Here is a 20,962-nt window from a genome sequence, read left to right as displayed (position 1 = left end):
TTTTTTTTTATTGACTGAAGTTGGTGGAAGAAATGTTTATGATTATCAGGATTTTTATAGAATCCTCCACCACCTTTTTCCAAAAGGAATATGAGTCATCTGGTGCTTATATAAAATCAAACACTGTTTAAACTCAGGGAGTTGCTTTTTTTTTTTTTTAGAATAAAGTACAGTTTAAAGAGAATGGAGTAGGAGCTATTACCAAACACCTGCTTTGGTCTCTTGGGGGGGCAGGTGCTTTTTTCTTAGGAATGGTGACTGTGTGTTTCTATTTTTCCTCTTCTTTCTTAGAACAAATAGAGGAAATCTCTAATGGAGGCTTACTTACCCAACAAGACATATTGATGAATGTAGAATCTTAAATGAAAAAGAAGTCAGTAGATGTGGCTTCCTGGACTCTGTGCTTGGACCAAAAATAAAGCGAGTCCTCGCCGCAGGGGTTTGGCTCAGCCCAGCGCCTGCAGCAGCCGTTGTTTTCCATGGCTTTGCTGGAGCAGTGCGCGCCTCTCTGGGCAAAAGTTCCCGAAGCCTTTGGAGACTTCTAGTTTAGTTGTTTGTTTTTTTTTTTTTTTTTCCTCTGTAGCTTTTATTGTTTTTAGGAAGAGTGGTGTCACCCTTACTTGTCATTAAAAAATAGTGTGGGAAAAACAAATAAAACCACTCAAAGAATAAAATAGGGAAAGCCAAAACAACTCCCTAAATGAATGAAAAAATTTATACCCTTCACTCTTTTGTGAGCTGTTTCCAGGCAAGTTGATTTAAAAACTATGAGAAGATTTTCTCCTTGATGTTTGGTTTCTTCTATTTTTAACATTTTTGGCAAGTCTACACATTGTAGTTACATAAGAAAATCAGAAGAAAGATATTTGGGATTAAAAAAAAGCACCCCTTGACTCAAGATGAGTTCTTCTGGCACTACTATGAGAGAACTTGAATTCCTGTCATAAAATAACAGGCATAAATGTCCAACCCACACAAGCTTTTTGGCCAGCTTCTCTGTGGTCCCTGAAGAAGCCTTCCAAACCAGGGTCCTGCCCTGCGAAAGGCATCTGCTTGGTGGCTGGAGGGAGGTGCCTGTGCCTGAGGCCTGAAAAGGGACAGCCCCCACTTGCTTGCTCCCAGCTGGTCGTCCTTTTTAATACTCACTGACAATTTCTGAGTACCTACAGTGTGCCAGACCTGCTGCCAAGCTCTTTGCACCTACTGTCTTATTTGATCACCACCTCAGGCCTGCGGGGTATAATCCACTAGAGTGTTTATGACAGAGGGAAAGTAGAAGCCCATGGGATCTGCTTTTAAGGAATTCCCTGCCCAGAAGGAGGGACACACACACATATATATGTGTATGGGTAAGTTCAAGGAAGGATGTTAGTGATGAGAATTAAAGGTAATGTTTGTTACAGACTTACCTTGTGCCTGCTGCTGTGTCAGATGCTTTATTTGGATAATGCCATTTAACTTTCGTAACAGCACTACGAGATACATAATTTTCTTATCTCCGTTTTACAGAAGTGGGAAAGAGGAAGCTAAAGTTTAGTGATGTTATATAATAAGTTCAAGAGCCCACAGCTCTGAAAATGGTAGACCTGGAAGTCAAACCCTGGCAGTCTGAGGTCAGACTCGTTTCCTTAGCCACCAGTCCATACAATGCAGGGACAAAAGCGCACAAAGTACAGGGTGGTTCATTGAACCGGCCTCTCCATGGGTGGTGTAGCTAGGGGACCAGACAGGGGAAGGGCCACATTCTCTGTCCTAGGTGTCGTTCAGGTTAGGCTTCTTTCTCCCCAAGGACTTTTTCTGTCACTCTTCCTGCTGGAAATGCAGCTCTTCAGATGGCCCCATTTCTACCCCTCAGTAAATGTTTTTTGGCCCAAGGACCGCTGGATACACCAGGCTAGGCATGGCAGACTCCCTGGCTCAGGGAGTTCTTAAACGCTGGCGTGCAGCAGAACCAATACATCCACAGGCGAAGGGTGCGACCCTAGAGTCTGCATTTTAACCTGCACCCCAGGTGATCTTGGCCATTTTGCCATTTCTGAGGGACCACAGAGGACCCAGGGGGAGCTGATTAGTTAAGTCAATGGACAGAGGGCTCAAGGTAGTTAGGATTGTATTTTTTCTTCAGTGGCTACCACCTTCTGCCAGAGGCCCTGGAGCTCAAGAAGAGAAAAATGAAAAAGAAAAAGGAAGGAAAAAAAAAAAAAAAACAAACAAGGGGAGGTGATGCTGGAGGAAAAGTATAGAACTCAAGACTAGCAAGTCAAACCCATAATATTTTCTGAGAAGCAAGGGTTCCAAATGAGCACAATAGGAATGAACAGAAACAAAGCCAAATTAGAGAAGGGGCTGGGGTGGGCTGAACTTCCACCCAAGGGCAGCTTGTGTTTGAAGCCCGCGTTGATGGGCCTGCAGGGGCTGGCAGATGGGTAGGTGGGTCCTGGTTGTACATGGTCCGGAAGTCGGGGGGAGGCATGAGAATAGCGAATGAATCTGACTGTTTTGGTACAAAGGGAGGGCTACAGATTCAGAGCTGTGGCAAAGGAGGGACAAGCTGCTTCCTAACAGCGTGGTCAGAAGAGGTCACCTGGAGGCGGCAGCACTGGAGGATGGTAGCTGGCGGTAGGCAGGGGAAAGCGCTGACAAATGCGGTCGGCATCAGGGGCCAGGAGAGTTGTCCGATTGGCAAAGCCAAACCTGAAGGTGCTCAGAGGTGTTCAAGTGGCCTTTGGGAGTGGGTAGACTCTCCTTGCTTGTCTCCCAGAAGAGAAAATTTTTAGCTATTTTTATATAATTGGGGTCTGGCATAAGACCTCATTTGGGGGAAGAAAGGAACCATATTGCTTTAAAAGGCTTAAAAACCACCAGGAGTTTTTAATATCTGTCTCTCTTTCACTCTCTCTCTCTTTCTCTTTCTCTCGATGAGTAAGTTGGGGGTAGTGTTTGGAGGCCAGTTAAGTGCGAAGTATTTAAGAGATGCATTGCTCGTGGAAAGAACACTACTGGCACCGAAACTGAGGCTTTGCTTTCAGCAGCAGGTCTGTCTTAACTGGGGACTTTTATGCATTTGCTTCACTTTTCTGGGCATTAAGAGTGTTTGTCTTTGTTTTTAATAAATTAAGAAGTTGAATTGAATTAAGTGATTTTCAAGGGTTCGTCCTGCTATATGATGCTATCCGCCATGGCCTTGCTCTCAGGCCTCCCCAGCAGACACGTGCGGTGGGTGGCAGGATCATGGCTTGAGGAAAACTAACGTCGTGGTATTGTGTGGGATGCTTGAGGGAGGCAGGTGAGGGGCAGGTGGCTGCTGCCGAAGGGGTACAGAGCGAATGGGAGTGTGTGCAACAGAGATGGAAGCCAGGGCCGGGCAACAGAGTCACAGAAGTTGACTTAGCATTAAAGGAGGGGAGACCATACATTTTCTTTTTATGTAATATTAGAAAAGACAGTCCCCAAGTTAATTAATTTTCTCTCTTCCACATTATTTTTCCTTTGAGGTGTATTTTTAAAACTTTTTAAGCAAAGCACGCAGGTAAAAGCCTTTGCAGCACCATGCAAAGATGTTTACAAAGGTCTACCATGAGTTTTTAAACATTCTTTTAAAAGAATGGGCATGCTTCCAAAGGAACTGACTTTTCACTGAATGCTGGAAAGTGAAAACATGTGAGCTGTTTAGGTTGGCCTGGGAAACAGCATGTCTGGTAGCCACTGTTGATCTTTGTGTGAAGTAGCTCAGTCTTCTGGGAAGGTTTGTCGATTATGGCTCATCGTGATTATGGGAGCATGGTTCTCTCCGCTGGAGAAAAAACTGTTTATCTGTGTAGTATCTGATTAGCAATCATGCAGATACACAGTTTAAGCACAAAAAATTACTGTTTTCCTACTGGTCCTGGGTCCTGTGTTGGATACTAGTGCTGCAGTGAAGTCCAAGGTGCCAGCCCAGCCCTCACTGACTGATGGAGGGGCCAGAGCACAGAAATCAGCACAGCCTGAGATTATGGGGTGTTTGCATCACACAGCTGCATAAAGGAGACAGAAGTCGCAGGACTGGGATGATCAGCCATCTCTTCCTGCTTTCTCTACCTCTTCCCCCCTACTTTACAGGAGGTTGAAGTTAAACCATAGAGAAGTTTGAAGAAATTGAGGCTGGACAAGGGAGAGGCCTTACCTGGGTAGGTGGAAAGTTTTTAGGTTCCCCGCAGAGAAAGCTTCCTATATCCTGTTCCTGGATGGTAGCCACATACAGGCTCGTGGGACTGTCAGGTCTAGAGCTTCCTGTCGGTTGTGGGGGTGTGGAGAAACACCTCACAGACAATAGGGGACTCTGTTCTGAGCATTCTCTGTGCCTGCAGCTGGGCAGTAATGAAGACAAATGCGCCCCGTGATGGGGTTGTCTCTCTTGTTTGAGAAAACTCCTGAGAAGATTGTGCATTCCTTGTGTATAGACGTGGACCTTCTGCAGATGAATAAGTTATGTTTTAAATGGGGTTCTCCTTGAAATGATGGAACAATGCACTTCTGCTAAAAAAACAAAAACAGAAACAACAACAGCAACAAAAAAAAAAAAACAGCTAACTTTGCTTAGACAAGCCCGTCTGTAAAACTTAATAATGGGTCTCCAAGAGGGCCCCCAATAAACAAATATACTCCTCTTCTCTACGTGGCTTCAAAAAAGTTCATTGAAACAACAAAACAACAAAAACAGATAACAGCTTTATTTTATATGGAAGCCAGACTGTTAGCCCAGGGGTCTGCTAACTCTAAACCCCAGATTTGCCCACCCTTTCTCATGCAGTGTTGGAGGAAGCAGGCCTCCTCCATTTGCAGGGGCAGGAAATTGGGGAAGCAGCAGGTAGTACACTCCTTGGCACTTCCCAGGAGGGAGGAAGGTAAGGCTGGGCCAGCTGACTATGCCCAATGTACTCTTCTCAAATTCACATATTAAGTAAATTAGTCCATCCACTTCCCTTGCAGCAGTCTTGGTAAGTAAAAGGACAGAGAAAGGTCGGTGGCTGCTTAGGGAAAATTTTTCCTCATCAAAACCAAGAGTGGGGAAATGGTGTGTCTCTCTAGCATAATCCAAGATTTTATACATTTTGAGGGTCAGGTGCTTAGGTCTTGTGGGGCAGAAATCAAAGACCAGACCAGATTATGGTTGGGATCCCTATTAATCATGATGCCAACTGAAACCTGAGAATATGAGAAGTCCAGATTAATCATTTTAATACTTGACATGTGCCTATCTTTATTTGCATAATCTTGCTTATCCCCCAAACACACTATGATATTGGTATTAGCACCCTAACACCGAAGAAGAAATTGAAGCACAAAGAGATAGTGTTTAGCTCAGGAGGGTAACTAGTCAAGGGGCAGAGCCTGGACTCAAGCCCATGTCTCTCTGGCTCTAAAGGTTCGGCCTCTTTCCAGTCTTTGAGGTGGACACATGGTTTGCAATGACATGTTTGACTCAATTTTATTTTAAATTTTTTTTTTTACTTGTTATGAACATGTTCAGGAGGGTAGAGTGGATGGCATCATTAATTATTTGTCTCATAGTTATCTCATAGTTATCTGCTTTGTCTGCCTGTTTTCATCCAGACAAATTGAAAAGCTCCCAGCTAGGTGGTTGTCTGTTCCCTCTTGAGAGTTTCTAGGGATGCAGCCTTAATCCTCCAGTAGGGTCTCTATAGTCTGATAACAAGGATAACTTTTTAAACAGTTTAGAAAGTTTTCCTGTTAACAGAATACAGAGATTATAGCTGGGTTATAACCTGATGTGTTGTGTTAAATGTAGAACATTTTAAAATTTAGCATGAGAAAATTTTATATTCCATTCTAAAAAGTGTTTGAGGGATTAGTGGGAGTGCATGAGGGATATAATTTGTCCTGGTATATCCAAATTCATGAAATAAGTCATATTACACTAGATTTTATTATGTGCAAAAGATACTGGAACTCCGTCATGATTTTAGGCTACGTGTGTTATACATGTTGGGGAATACTGACTCATTATTTTTTAATGAGATTTTTAATTCCTTTTGCCTGAGAATTAGAAGTCCACCCAAATTAAGCGAGAAGGAACAATTTTCTTTCTTTCTTCTTATGCAAGGCTCCCATTGCCACCTGTCCTGCCCCCCCAATCCCCTATCACCTCCTGCCCTTACTCATAAACACACACGTGCATTGAACTGAATCATTTTCTATTACTCACATCATTTCTTACTGTTAAGTCAACAGTTGTAGATTCTTTTGTCACCAGTAATGGCATCATTAACCATGTAATTGTTTTCCATTTATAAAGTGCTTTCACAGGCAATGTCTCTTTTATTAAATAATTTTCACATAATATCCTTGACAAGTAAGCACCATTATCTTTAAAGAAGACAAAATAGGGGTTCATAAAAGGTGTCTTGTCCAAAGACATAGCCAGTTAAAGTCATTGTCAGGATTTGAATCCAGGCCTTTGACTCCAGACCACAGAGGTTTGAGAAATATATGTCTTCAGAGTGGCATGTGACAGTATACCTAGGACTGGGTCTGTGTTTCTCTTGCTTCCCTCTCTGACCCCCTTAGATGTGCCCTAGAACCTCCAGTCTTATGTTTTCAACTACCCGGCTGTCTAAAGAGGCAGCGTGAAGTAGGTGTTAAGAGATTTGGAGTCAGCTTGGGCTGCTTACTGGTTCTATAACCTGGGACAAAGTTTTGATCTCACTGTGGCTCAGTTTCCTGAAGTGTAAAATAGGGATAATAATAATGATAACTATGCATAGGGTTGTGAAAATTGAAATAAATAGTAAGTCCTCAATAAATGCTATTGTTAATATTATATGATTAGGTTGAATAGAATTTTAAGCATCCTTAGATTCTGGGTAGCTGTTTGGTCTCTCAAGAATCTGATTTTCTATTAAAACTTGCATCATAATGTGATTCAAAGGATGAACATGACGACAGCAACAACTGCTTTATTCAGTGCCTGCTATGTTAAAAATTTTACATATACTGTCTTTAATTCTCACAGCAACCCTGCAGAAGCTGTGCTCTTAGCCACTAGGCTGTATTGCCTCTAAATCTTGCCTGTGATTGACGTTAATTTTACCCATCCCCTGTCAAGCTTAAAATTGTAATCTTTTGAAAATTAGAAATGTATTTTCCAATTTCCAATCTTCTAGCCCATTTTGTGTTCTCCACTCCCCTTCAAAGATCTTTTGCAGTGGTTCCAGATGTCAGATATAAGTTCCCAGAGCTGGGGTTAAAAATTTTCCAGACTTTGAGGCTCAAATTCACTTAGACTGGCTAAGAGTAAATAAGTCTGTTGACAGTTACAGGAGCCAGCTTCCTTAAATTTGAACATTTTTCCTTTAAAGTAAGACTTTTCCAAGAAAAGATTGGCAAACCCTGTGTCAAAGAAAAAGAAAAAAATGGTAATTGACAATGACCTTTATCTCAGTTCTGGTGGAGGCTCACATTGACATCATACCATCTGGTATATATATACCTATGCTTTAAAAAGTAAAACTACTTAAATTTTTGACTTGCCTTAATTTTGTATTTCAGTCATTATTTTAGCTTTATCTATAGTTTCTTCCACATCCTTCATTCTTCTACCTGCACCTGACTTAGGAATTATGTTCTCAAATCATATTTTTTTAACCATAAAAAATGGATATTTTGTAGCTATTCCAAAGATCTGGAAATAATATAGCAAGCATTTACTGACCTAAACGTTTTTTTTTTCTTTTAAATAAAAATCAGTAAAATAATTAGGATGTCTTTCATAAAGATTAAATGAGTCAACTGAGCTTTTATCTTGTAATAATTTTACTTTCACTATTTATTTTTAAGACTGTGGTAAGAGTAGATCGACCCTATCAAGGTTGGACCAAAGATTCCCCATCTTCCTCATTGTTGGGAATCTGAGCTAGTTTGTATTGTCATCCAGAAGGGACATCATTCTCTTTATTTAAAAAAACATTTTTTTTAAAGTCTGTCTTTTCTTCTGTAGGCTGTGTGTATGTGGTGTATTAAACCACACCAAATAAATACCACTCTTTTCTTTTCTTTCACCCTTTCCATTCTTTCCCACCACTGAGTGCCCTCTTCTGACTGATGATGTTTCAGAGTCTGAACTGGTGAATCATTATGGATCTTTGCTGAAAACACCTCTGCATCGATTTATTGCAGCTGTTGCTACTGCTACAGTCTATAAAGATGCACGCAGTGCTTTCTTTTTTAGAATATTTATTCATACTTTTAATGCCAGAATGGCCACATTGATGACTAAATAAGCCTACGAAACACTGAGAATGCAATTTGAATGGCCCTTAAAGAGCTAGAAGGTGATGAGGAGTAAGTGTCATTTGACAGACTTCTGTAGGGCTACACCTATTCATACTGACTTCATTTGCGTTCAGAAGTGACATGTGCATTTTAAAGCTCTAAAATCATGCATATCTTTGAAGATGAAAACGAGACAGCAATATTTCTCCCAACTAATCTAACAAAATGCAGCGATATGGCAGCCCAAAGCTGAGGAGGTGGATTAGTTGGGAAAAAAAATAGCAAAGCTGATTCTCAGTCAGGAATCTCTCCAATTGTTGGGCTGTTTTGTGAGCAAAGATAGCACCTAATAAGTAGGCAGGAGTAACACAGCTCATAAGAGTTGATGGAGTTGCATCTTTAGGCACATTCTTTATTGGAGTGTGGGAAGGTCAGACGATGTTTATTTTATTAATATACACACACACCTCTCTAAAATAAAAACCTAATCCACTTTTATTCAATATTTGGAGTGTGGGAGGAGGGTTCTATGAACTATTCCAGCCATAAACAGAAAAATATTGTGGGAAGATGAGAAATTAGATTAGTCATTCTTCAATTTTGAAGAGTTGGAATTTTAGATAACACAGAGGAAGGGAGGAGCCCATTTGAAAGAGAGGTTGGACAGACGTCTTGTCCTTTCAGGAGATGGGCATGTAACTTCAGAGCATCCCAGCCAATGGAAATATCTAGCCTCAGTGAGCTGGCAGTGAGCTTACATGGAGAGGTGGAATCTCCAAATAACTAAAGGCAGGAGGTCCAATTTGGTTGCTCTTTTGTGGTTTCACTTTGATGCAAAGCATTCATCGTTCACTGTCATTTATTCATTCATTCAGCAAACATGCAGTGAAGTCAAGTCTGTGCCTGGCACCATTATCAATCCTGGGGCCCCAGCAATGAAGATGATACTATACCTCCTCTGTATGGGGTATTTCTGGGGCATTTCTCTTGTGGCCGCCCCATAGGGAGTCATCCTGCCAGCTAATCCTGCTGGGAAGAGTCCTCTGTCCCACAGATGATACTGAACTGCTTTTCCCCCGCTGGTATCAGCTTTGGGTCCATCTCCTTTCTTTCCTTCTCACCCTTAGGTACCACCAAGGCCTCTTAAGGTGGTCATGGCTGGAGAAGATGGATCTCTCAGGAGTGAGTGGGAGAGTTGTTTCATGTCTTCCTTATCCCTGGCAAGGACTCTTTGATTTTTCAACTAATGAGGTGAAAGGCATCAATAAGAAAAGAAAAATAAGAACTTTCCTTGCCAGTGTTGCTTAGTTACCTTGTCAACATTCCCTTGCAGCCCAGCCGAATTCTCTCTGCATATTTTTATAGTGCACATGTTTTATTGCTATAATTGATCTATTAGGCAGGAAATATGGAGAACACATGGAGCTCCTGTCAGTTTTATGCTATTTATTTGGATTTCCATTTTTCTCTTTCCAAAGACCTCACTCTTTATTGTCCTTTTCATTCCTTAACCTGAGTAATACTCTGAAGGAATCACATCAGTGTCCATATTGGTGCATTGAACTTTGCAGAATTTAAAGTCAATAACTAACCTCAGAACTAGACACTAAATTGTAAAGTATTCATGGGCAAGGACCAAATTTTAATTAACTCTATGTCCTTCATGCCTAGCCTTGTATCTGGCACATATAAGGCCTTTAATAAATGTTTATTGATTGAATGAGCAATTGGCTTCGAATATCTACCGAGAACTGGCATTGTCATGGGTGCTATTCATAACACAGAATTTGCTTTTAGTTTCTGCCCAGGCGACAAAACTTATGACTTGTTCCTTTTTTTCTGGAGACTGGACAAGGATGGAGAATAACCACTGGGTTGTTGCTAGTGCAACATTTTCCGTCAGCCAAAGAAGCTTTTCTGCATGAGGCTGTAGTAGCAGCAGTTGTGCTCCATCTGGCATTTATAAAAAGGTATTCACTGGGGACCTCCTAGGTGCTGAGTGCTGGGCTATCCAAGTCAGTCCAGATCAAAAGACCTGGTCATTGTCACCATCTGTCAAGGCAGTTGTAATCAAAACAGTGAGTCTGTCCTTATTCTTTTTCCCAAACACACTCAACTGAAGACTCTGTTTATGAAGCAAACTGTCGACAAAACAACAAATGGAAGTTTATTTATTCATTCCTTTACTCAGCCAGCTAGGCAGCGCTCCAACCCATTACTTCGCAAAGAATATACTTCTTCTGAGATTTTGTTAAAATGCAGATTTAGATCTACTGGGTCTGGGGTGAAGCCTGAGAGTCTTCATTTCTAACAAGCTCCCTTAGTGAGATCAGGCCTTGGTACTTAAAGTGTCATCCATGGACCAGTAGGTTGGGCATCACCTGGAAGCTTATTAGATAGAATCTTAGGTGCCACCCAGACCAATTGAAGCAGAACCTGCATTTTAACAAGATCTGGCATTGACATTTGATAAGCACTGCTTCGACCATTTAATTAGCTGACAGTATAAATTATCAGCAGGGGTCCCAGTGGGGCTCTGGGTTGGAAAAGTAGGGCCAGGTGGATTTACTTTCCCTTTTTAATTTCAAAACTCTTTGGGGTACCTGTGCCAATATGGCATGTGGCACTTGGAAAAGGCACAGACGGGTGCCTCTTTGTTCAGTCATTCAGTGGCATCGCAAATCTGTTACTGTCCGTCCTGGATTGCCATTGTCTTTATACATGGGGGCCTCGCTGACAAGCCTATCCCTTCTTAAGAGATTTCACTTTGGGTGAAAAAGCTTCACTCAAAGACACATCCTCATGTCTGACTGTGTCAGAATGATTAACAAGTTTGGACCAAACACCAGGAGATCAGAGTTTCTGTTTCCTCGTCTATAAAATGGAGATAATAATACCACCTGTTCTAGCTTCCTTTGTAGTCTTTTTGCGAGGAGCTTTGAAATATGCAAGTGCAGGAGCTTTGAAAACATAAAAATGGTCATGAGATTTTAAAACAGCTTTAGTGAGAAAAAGATCTATGTTTCAGTGCCAGAGAGATGGGTTCAAAATTTAGCCTTACCATCTACTAACTTTGTGATTTCTGGAAAATTATTTTATCTAGTTGAAACCTCATTTGTTTTTGCTATATCAAATGATCATAAAAACTTCCACCATGCAAGGTGTGGTGGGAGAGGGTTAGAAATGTTAATAATAGATGTAATGAATCTGGTGCATGGCAGTGTTCAATAAATGGTGGGCAACAGCAGCATGAAGGGATTTGGTTGAGAAATAGTCCTCCAAAGATGCCCTCTCTCTCAGGTAAGCCTGTTAAGTTGGGGCAAAAAGGGAGGGTGATTTAAGGTTTTGGAAAAATGCCCATCTAGTTCAAGAGATTGGTATCTTGAAGTTTGTTATTTAAGTATCTCTGTAAGAAAAATCCCCAAAGTTCAAACAAGGTTTTAATAATTATTTAACTATTTGGGAGTGCCAGTCACTGCCAGCCTTTGTGATGGGGAGGATTTGCTGTGAGTATTCTGTCTCATTCATGTGCTCCGGTCAGAGGTGCCAGGCGGACTTGCTGATGGTGTCTGCAAAGGTTTCCACACTGGTGTCCATGCAAGCAGACACTCTGGGCCACTGGAAACAGCAGAGTTAGTGGTCCCAAGGGTCATGCAAGGTGATGAAAGAAGGTTGCTCTGAGAACTGTGGGAATTGATGGTGCCCTCATTATCAGAATAACAGAACAGCAAGTCTTATTTGCTCAAGACATGAGGGGGCAGCTGTTGAGTGTTTACTGCTTTACTATCAGCAATTAACATTTGAGACATAGAGAGACTATTGTGTACTTTTTTTTTTTTTTTTAAGTGCTTACCATCCTTTCTCTGTGTTCCCAACCTCCAGCTCTTACTTCTCTTTTGGAAATGCCCTTTGAAGGCCCTCAGTTTTCTTAAGCCTCTTTCCAGCAGACTAAGCCTTTGGGAAGGTATTCTTTTGAAAAAGAGATTGCCCCATTCCTTCCCTAGAGTTTGCAGAGCTTGTGTGCTGAGATCCTTGCAGGTGACATTCCGAAGTACTCAAGAGTGTGTGATTTCACAGGCAGCCTCAGGCACAGTGTCATGTGATCTGCTTTTCCACATGGATCTCTTTGTGGGGAGTGTGTGTGTTCAATGTCATGTGAGGAGGGAAAATAACCATGTCACAGATAGGGCATTTTGGTGAAAGCCTATTAGGAGGAGGGTGGGGTGAAGAGGGAGGAAGTGAGTTGGCACAGGCTGCAGGGAGTGGGGGGAGAGGCACTTAGCTGCAAGATTAGCAGTTCTGAGCAAAGAGCAGGGTGTAAGCGGCTAATGGGATGTCTCAGGTGTATTACTTTGCTTTCATACTTAAGGTTGGAAGCATCATCGAGCCATATTTGAGTGTGGAATGGAAGAACCTATTCCAGGTAGAGAAAAAACAGTTCTATGGGATCGTACTCCAAGTCCATTTTAACGGATTTCATGATGGGCTCTTCTGAATCTGGCTACAGCTGTTGGCTCATTTTGTTAGGGCTTGACCTGTGGTGAATCAGTTCTCTCTTCTCTATTTGAAGGCCACAGGACATAGCTTTCACTTCTAGCCAATCTATACTAGCAGTCTTTGGGGAATATGTGGATGGAAGCTCTGGTTAAAGGGAGCTTCATAAACCAGCAGGAAAGAAAGGTCAAAGGCCATTACTTTTTAAAATATAAGGCCACATGGAAAAAGCATTTGCTAGGAGTCAACAAACTGGATTTTAATACCAACTGTGCCCCCTGCTAGCTATGGACCTTATTAGATAAGTAATTTTATCTCCTTGAGATCTAGGGGGAAGGATACCTGCTGAAAATCTATTATGCCTACTATAAATCTATAAACCTCACCAGAATTTTGTAAGGGTCAATAAGATAGTGGAGAAGAGAACATTGAAGACTTCAAAGCTGTGCTGTCCATTATGGTAGCCACTAGCCATGTGTGGCTATTTAATTAAATTAATTAAAATTAGATATAATATAAAATTCAGTTCCCCAGTCACACTTGCCACATTTCAAGTGCTCAATAGCCACATGTGGCTAATGGGTATCCTATAGGACAGGATAGATAAAACATTTGTATTGTCACACAAAGTGCTTTTGGACAGCTCTGCCTCAAAGTGCAGTGTGATAAGGTGTGATATTAAGGTTAGGTAGGATGGCACATTGTAGGGGTGACAAATGCTGTCATAGTTAGGCATCCTTGGAAAGAAACAGAACTTGAGTTAGCTGAAATAAAATAAGGGATTTATTTGACTAGTTCAGGAAAAACAAATGTATCCCAAAAGGTGGGAGGTACAGCTGGGCTTCAAGAGGAATTGGAACCAGTTTCTAGAAGATTATCAGGAACTAAAGAAGCCAGAAGCCACGCTTCCTTTCTCACTATCTTTCTGTTTTTCTCATATCTTCCTCTCCCTGAGGCCACTTGGGCTCTTGTCTCTGTTTCTCTGAGTATCAACAGCTTCCTCCTCTTCCTCTTCCTTCTCTCCCCCAACCTTGGCTCTGCAGACCAGCTGTCTCAACTCCACTACACATGGTCCAAACAGCGTTCAATCACACCCAGTTTTTATCACCTCTCATGGATAATGCCCAAGAAAGAATAGGTCCTGATTCCAAATTCCCAAGAGAGACATTCTTATTAGCCAGCTTGGTATGGTAGCCGCCCCCTTCCATCAGCGGTCCACAGGGTAGTGGCCCCATACCCATCAGGGGGCAATGGCAGGGTGGGGCTCAAAAAGGAGCCCATGTGGGATAGGGACAGGTCATTGATCAACACCATAACTTCTTGGAGAGGTCCCCTGAGCCTATGATCACACAGAGAAGAGCCCGCAGACATTTGACAAAGGCCATGAAGAAAGTGTGATGCCTTTTCTTCTTTAGTTATTTGCATGATTTCCATCATCAGTACCAAGTCACAGGGCAGTGGCTTGACCTCATGTCCATATACCTGCATGGAAATGGGCACAGCAAGGAACACGAGGGCAAAATCAGGTCTAAGCCTTTGTCATTTCTTAAATGGAAACTGGGCACTCACGAGTTCCCTTTTCTCTTCTGTCTTTAGGAAGGAACATGAGGTTCCCTTGGAAATCGTTCAAGAGGAAGGTGGAAGGGGCTATTTAAAAGAGATTAAAAGCTGTAGACTGCAAGACTGGGGCCTGAGGGCTGGCAGTGGAAAACCCTGTTGGGTTGCGATCTCTCCCTGAAAAGTTCCAGGTGCCTTTTTGATTCCTGCAAAAGAAAGGAAGCAAAGGAGAAGACCATGTCCATAGCCCTGAAACAGGTATTTAACAAGGACAAGACCTTCCGGCCCAAGAGGAAATTTGAACCCGGTACACAGAGGTTTGAGCTGCACAAACGGGCTCAGGCGTCCCTCAACTCGGGTGTGGACCTGAAGGCAGCCGTGCAGCTGCCCAGTGGGGAGGACCAGAATGACTGGGTGGCTGTACATGTGGTGGACTTCTTCAATCGGATCAACCTCATCTACGGCACCATATGTGAGTTCTGCACCGAGCGGACCTGCCCTGTGATGTCAGGGGGCCCCAAATATGAGTATCGGTGGCAGGATGACCTCAAGTATAAGAAGCCGACAGCATTGCCAGCTCCGCAGTACATGAACCTTCTTATGGATTGGATCGAGGTTCAGATCAACAATGAGGACATATTTCCAACATGTGTGGGTAAGTCCATAACCAGTTCTCAGTTTTTTTGCCAACCACCCCTACTCCCACCCCAAGCTCAGAAAAGTTACAGACTGCCTTTGAATGCTAGGAAGCACACACGTCAATGTTTCCCTAAATTCCATCATTCATACACCTACAGTTTCTTTTTTCATATCTAAGAGCCTCATTGAAATTAAAAAAAAAAACAAAACACATGTATGGAACACTTATGTTTATTTTGTGGATCCCAGTGGTACACATACCACAGGCTGGGGAACACTGACTTGGTGAAATGTTAGATTTTATCTCGTTGGCTTCCTTAGGACTAGACTTCAAACCCACCCACTGAACTTGGTAAAAAAAAAATTTTTTTTTTTTTTTTTTTGGCTAATTGACCAGTTAAAGTTACATTGACTCTGATGCAATCACTAGTATTCATCTCAGGATTAAGAAATCCCAGTATGAGAATTCATGGATTTGTCTGGGGATGAAACAAACATGGGGTTTAGATTCTGGTGAAAAAAAAAAGATCCTGGCATTCTCCTCCCTCTCCTAGTCATAGATTATTAATTCCAGGCTGTGCTGTTAACTCTGACCTTTGCATAGCTGCTGGACCCAGTGGGACACTTGAAATGCAAATCATTTTGTTTTCTTTGTGCTATAGACCATGAAATGCTTCAAGGAGAAGGACCAAATCTTTTCTACCTCTTATATTTCTTTATGCTGTTAGTCATTGGATTTCCCATGTACTGATAGGCTCAATTTAGAATTGTAGTGTTTTATGCCCTAGGCGTAGTAGGAATGAGCAATCTCCTACTTCCACTGTTGTTATCTCCAGTGCCTAGCACATTGCCCTGGAACCTTTGTAAACAGAGAATGTTTGTGGAATGATTGAATAAATACTTGTGCCATTGGAAAGTATTATCACAAAGCTCTGAGATGGCTGGAGCACAAAGAGAGTATTTGAAACACACAGTTGAAATCACCTCTAGATGTGGGGGAGGGGTGTCCCTATGTGGCATATGGAAAGTTGAGAAGGGGTGTATGGAAGTAATTAAGTTTATACCAGAAAAAAAAGTGTATCAATTGATTGGTGCAGTATATACATCTTGAAATATTCAGCACACAAACTAATATGTCAGAATGCTGGTGTTGCCTTGGCTTATCCCGTCCCCTCGTGCTCTCCTGTCCCTTGTTAACAGGAAGGAGGTGGGGTGTGTGGTAGGGCACATCCCCTCCATTCACAGTGTAGAAGGAAGAAGACAGGTTTCAAAAACTCCCTTTGGCATCTATTATGCACCTTGGAGGAGTGGGAATTTCCTAGGATCATGTCTTTTGCGTTGTCATTGACTGTCGGAGGCTACATTTGGAGCTGGGAGGAATTTTTCTTTTCCAGAAGCCTTTCAAGCAGCTGCCAATGCTCTGTACTGAACATGTGATAGCAATAAAGATAAATAAATGTGGGTAGGGATAACTCTTCTTCATCATTCCCCTTGTGTCTGCTCCTGGATGCTTTGAACTCGGGGCATTCCTGCTCTCTCTGGCAGCTGTGGTTACAAGCCCAGAGCCATGGTGTGTTACTTGAGAGTGAGGGAGCCTCTGGCTGTCTGCTTGGAAAACAGGACATCATAGATGGTTTTAGGCTTTGTTTGGAGGAAATCAATGGATGCCTTCATATCCCCCAGAGTAATTGACTTTTTTCTTTTTCTATACATTTTCTTAGTCATTGCATGCTCAGATGACAAGCTTCCCTGATCAGAATTCTCTGTTTCACCTCTACCCAATTTATGCTCTGTTATTCTGAGAGAGCTCAATGAGTGTACCATGATTTCCGCCCCCCCCCCCCATGGAAAAATAAGTTTGGGAAATGCCAAGTGAAATTGACTTCTTTACTGCAGGGTTTTTAATATACCAGTGTACATTATGAATTTTCAAGAAAAGAATACTTTAGTATGTGGCGTTTCCTAATTTGACCCTGGTACCTTTTCTTTTTGTTGTTAAATAGAACATCATTAGTATCTTTTGAGAAATGTTAAGCTATTGAAATTAGAGTTGTCAAACTTTTGTTTGTATCAGAATTACTTAGGCTTTCTGTTCAAAATGCAAATTCCTTGATCTTCTCCCTTAACAATTAAATCAGAATCTCCTAGGTGAGACCTAAGAACCCGCACTTTTTTTTAACTGTAGTCACCATGTTGTATAATTGATCTTTTGAACTTATTCCTCCTATCTAACTGAAATTTTGTATCCTTTAACCAACATTTCTTGAGCCTCCCTCCCCAACTTCCAGTCTGTGGTAACCACCGTTCTACTCTCTACTTCTATGAGATCACCTTATTTAGATTCCATAAAGATCATGCAGTATTTGTCCTTCAGTGCTGAGCTTATTTCACTTAACAGAATGCCCTCCAGGTTCATCTCTGTTGCTGCAAATAACAGAATTTCATTCTTTTTTTAAGGCTGAATAGTATTTTATTGTGTACATAAACCACATTTTCTTTATGCATTCATATACTCATTGGCCATTTATATGTCTTCTTTTGAGAAATGTCTATTCATAGCCTTTGCCCATTTTTTAATTGGGTTATTTGTTTTCTTACTATTGAATTGTTTAAGTTTCTCATGAACCTGCACTTTTAATAAGCACCCAACATTACTCTGTTTCTTGTAGCCACCCAGAATGCTTTTCATTCCCCCAGAAACAGTCTGTTTTTTTACCACTCTGGTTTTATCCATGTAGTTTTCTCCTTCTGTAATCACCCACTTGTTTGTCTAGAATTCTCTCCTTTGAGGCCCAGCTCAGACACTATGTCTTATACCTATTAGAATATAAGCTCCTTAAGCTATGTAATATGTCTAATTCATTTGAATATCCCCCAGCCCTAAGTCTAGTCCTGGTGTCTTATAAGTTGTTGGATGGATGAATGGATAGATGAGTGGAAAAATAACCTTTATAAGGTCTTTACATGTTCGTGGCACTGATGATCAAAGCAAACTTAAAAAAATGTCTCCAGATCTTTTTCTATTCCTTCCTAGATATTTCCTGCACCTTGCTTTCATGGTGTTTTATTTTCTCTGTTTAACTTTTCCAAGGTGTAATGGTAGGGGTTAGTAAAACCATCACCATCTGCCCTCACTATGAGGGTCTTCCTCAGCCTCCTGCTCACCTGTGTGGTTTACCCTCAGATGTTATTGTCGAGGTCTTTTGCAAGAACCTATTTTTAGGAGCCATTCTCTCTGTTACACTCCATTTCTTCCTCTTCTTCCTCCTCCTGACTCCAGCCTACTTTTCTTCTTTTTGATCTTTGTGCTGTCATGAGTCATTATCATGGAAATTATCACGAAGTCTCTACGGAAACAGCAGACCCTGGGTGGATGAAAAATGGGGAGTTCTGCTTAGAATTATAGCTTTGAATCCTGGGCGTATTTCTGTGTTCCTGCCTAGGAATTGGGAGGGGTTCAAACTTTACCTCCTCCCCACTGTGATCCAAGGAAATAGAACCGGAAAATACTGACAGATGTGAAGGCTTCATCCTTAGTTAGGTATTAAAGGATATAAACAGCTGTTGATCTCTACCACTGAAACACTGAGGAAAGGAAAGCTTTCATCTGTTCCTAGATTCAAGTTTAACTGCGACCCATGTTATTTCAGAAGTCGAGCTTTCTCAGATGGGAGAATACCAAACAGATGTGGATCCCTTGTAAACTATAGTCTCCTTCACTCTCCCTTGAACTCCTCTGGCTTCCTTTGTTAAAAACCCAACAGATGTCCCTGTTAAAGCCCTCAAAACAGTAACTTCAGAAGCAAGGGCCACCTCTTCTTTGATTGTATCTCTTTAACCATTTTTAGAGATAACTGCCAAGACAGAAAAATAGAAAGCCATGGACTTTAAAAAGAATTCTATTGCCAGTCTAATTACAATAATTTTTATGTTCTAGCCCCCAGATTCCCTGTTTTTGTTACATAATAGGATTTAATGTTTTAGATCTGATACTCAGAAAAAGATGAGTAGAAAACTTAGAGCTCCTCCAACTCATGTGTTTTTAAAAAGTCTCTAAAAAGGAGGAATAAGAACATTTATAAAACAGTGACATGATCTTACCTACCTCTGAAACAAGTGTCAGGGCAGGAAAGATTAAGGAAAGCAAGGGAGGGAATTCATATTTATTGAGCCTGCTAAATGCCAGGCAGTGTGCCTACCACTGTTCATCTTTCTTAATTCTTAAAACTCAATAAAGCAAAAGTGAAGTTAATATTCCATTTTACCAGTGAGGAGCCTGACATTTAAACAAGGTAAGGGGCTTTCTCCAGGTTGTACAGCTAATGCCAATTTAGCAGTCAGAGTTTGAGCTTAAGAGTATCTGACTGAAAATCTATGCCCTTGTCATATGCTACCATTCATTGCTTATGTCATTATTTCCCAGATTTTCCTTCACATGGCTAAAGGCTTTTCAATGATTGATTTTAGGAGGTTGTTTAGGATGAAGAAATTTCATAAACCTGATTTGTTTGTTTTGCTAGAACTTTTAAATAAATGAATCTTTTTTTGATTTTTGATTCTTTTAAAAAATCATCTCTGAAATGCCTGCAGAGTGTGTCCAGGTACTTTAACCATTCCCAAATTCCATTCTAAGATGGGGCAGAGGATGACTTAGCCTCATGAAAACCCTTTGCTGGCCTACAGCTACCTGTTATTGCCATTCATTCATTCAGTGAGTGTTTGCCAAGTAGCTATTTTAGGTACCAAGAGAGCAAAGCAGACAGAGTCCCTGTCCTCGAGCAGTTTACATAATGTCCAGAATGTCTAGTTGCTCTAAATTGCTCTGCACATTTTTCTAAAATGAATAGTTTGTTCATCAGTCAAGTGCATTGTAGAAATCATTGCATCCTTTTGACAACCTTTCTCATGAGACTGCGGCTGAGTTTCATCCTCTCTCAAAATATTATACCAAGGCCTGTGAGAATGAAAAATGTCCATAGGGCTGAGCTTCTCAGACATGGGGTACTGGGGAGTTGAGTTTATGATTGGCCTTTGCATTTTAAAGTTTGTATTTTCTTTTTTTTTTTTTTTTTTTGAGACAGTGTCTCACTCTGTTGCCCGGGCTAGAGTGAGTGCCGTGGCGTCAGCCTAGCTCACAGCAACCTCAAACTCCTGAGCTCAAGCGATCCTCCTGCCTCAGCCTCCCGAGTAGCTGGGACTACAGGCATGCGCCACCATGCCCGGCTAATTTTTTCTATATATATTTTTAGCTGTCCGTATAATTTCTTTCTATTTTGAGTAGAGATGGGGTCTCGCTCTTGCTCAGGCTGGTCTCGAACTCCTGAGCTCAAACGATCCGCCCACCTCGGCCTCCCAGAGTGCTAGGATTACAGGCGTGAGCCACCGCGCCCGGCCTGTATTTTCTATTGTATGTCTCCCACATGGTTTTTATTTTGATATAAATCTAAATAACATTGGCAAGACAGAATGGGCATCAACAAAATACATTTACAGTGTGGTGGAACTAGAACTAGACTAGTAGACAGAGACTTGGGTTTAATCAACTAGCTCTGCCACTTCAAGCTGCTGTGTGACATTACCCCTAAGTTTCCATTCCATTTGTAAACCAGGGGTTATAATTCTGACTTCACAGGGCTGTTGTAAGGATTAAATGAGGCTATATGAGTAAAAACACCCATTCCAGAGCTTGAGACATAAGTGATGTTGAAAACTAAATGTGTGTTAGTTATCTCTGTCTCCATACATTTCTATATAACTATCGACCAAACTTGTGGAGACTAGTAAACAATTTTTGAACAGTATCCTTAGAAAAATAAAATATTCTTTAAAAGACTCAACAAGATTTTTAAAAATTATCAGTCTTCATTGCTGAATCACTCTGTGATAGGGGTTATAAATACTTCAGATTGACATCTCTCAAAGGCTTTGGAGAATTCCAGTGTTTGTTGAGGAGCTAGACCAACTCCTGGTTTCAGGGATGAGCATCTAGCTCATTAGA

At 41.4% G+C, this 20,962-nt stretch overlaps 1 protein-coding gene across 2 annotated transcripts in view; it reads left to right on the top strand.

Annotated features, from left to right (window-relative positions):
* MOB3B (MOB kinase activator 3B) overlaps nt 1-20,962 on the top strand; it is a 181,065-nt gene that overhangs the window by 48,958 nt on the left and 111,145 nt on the right. For both annotated transcript variants that reach the window (XM_069474322.1, XM_069474323.1), the window contains exon 2: nt 14,365-14,980. In XM_069474322.1, the coding sequence (XP_069330423.1) occupies nt 14,563-14,980 (418 nt within the window). In that variant the 5' untranslated portion in view covers nt 14,365-14,562. The remainder of the gene's footprint in view (nt 1-14,364; nt 14,981-20,962) is intronic.

This window comes from Eulemur rufifrons, chromosome 7 (assembly GCF_041146395.1).
Source record: "Eulemur rufifrons isolate Redbay chromosome 7, OSU_ERuf_1, whole genome shotgun sequence".
Taxonomy (NCBI): Eukaryota; Metazoa; Chordata; class Mammalia; order Primates; family Lemuridae; genus Eulemur; species Eulemur rufifrons.
Note: the sequence above shows the minus strand (reverse complement) of the source record. Positions and strands in the feature narration are given on the sequence as shown.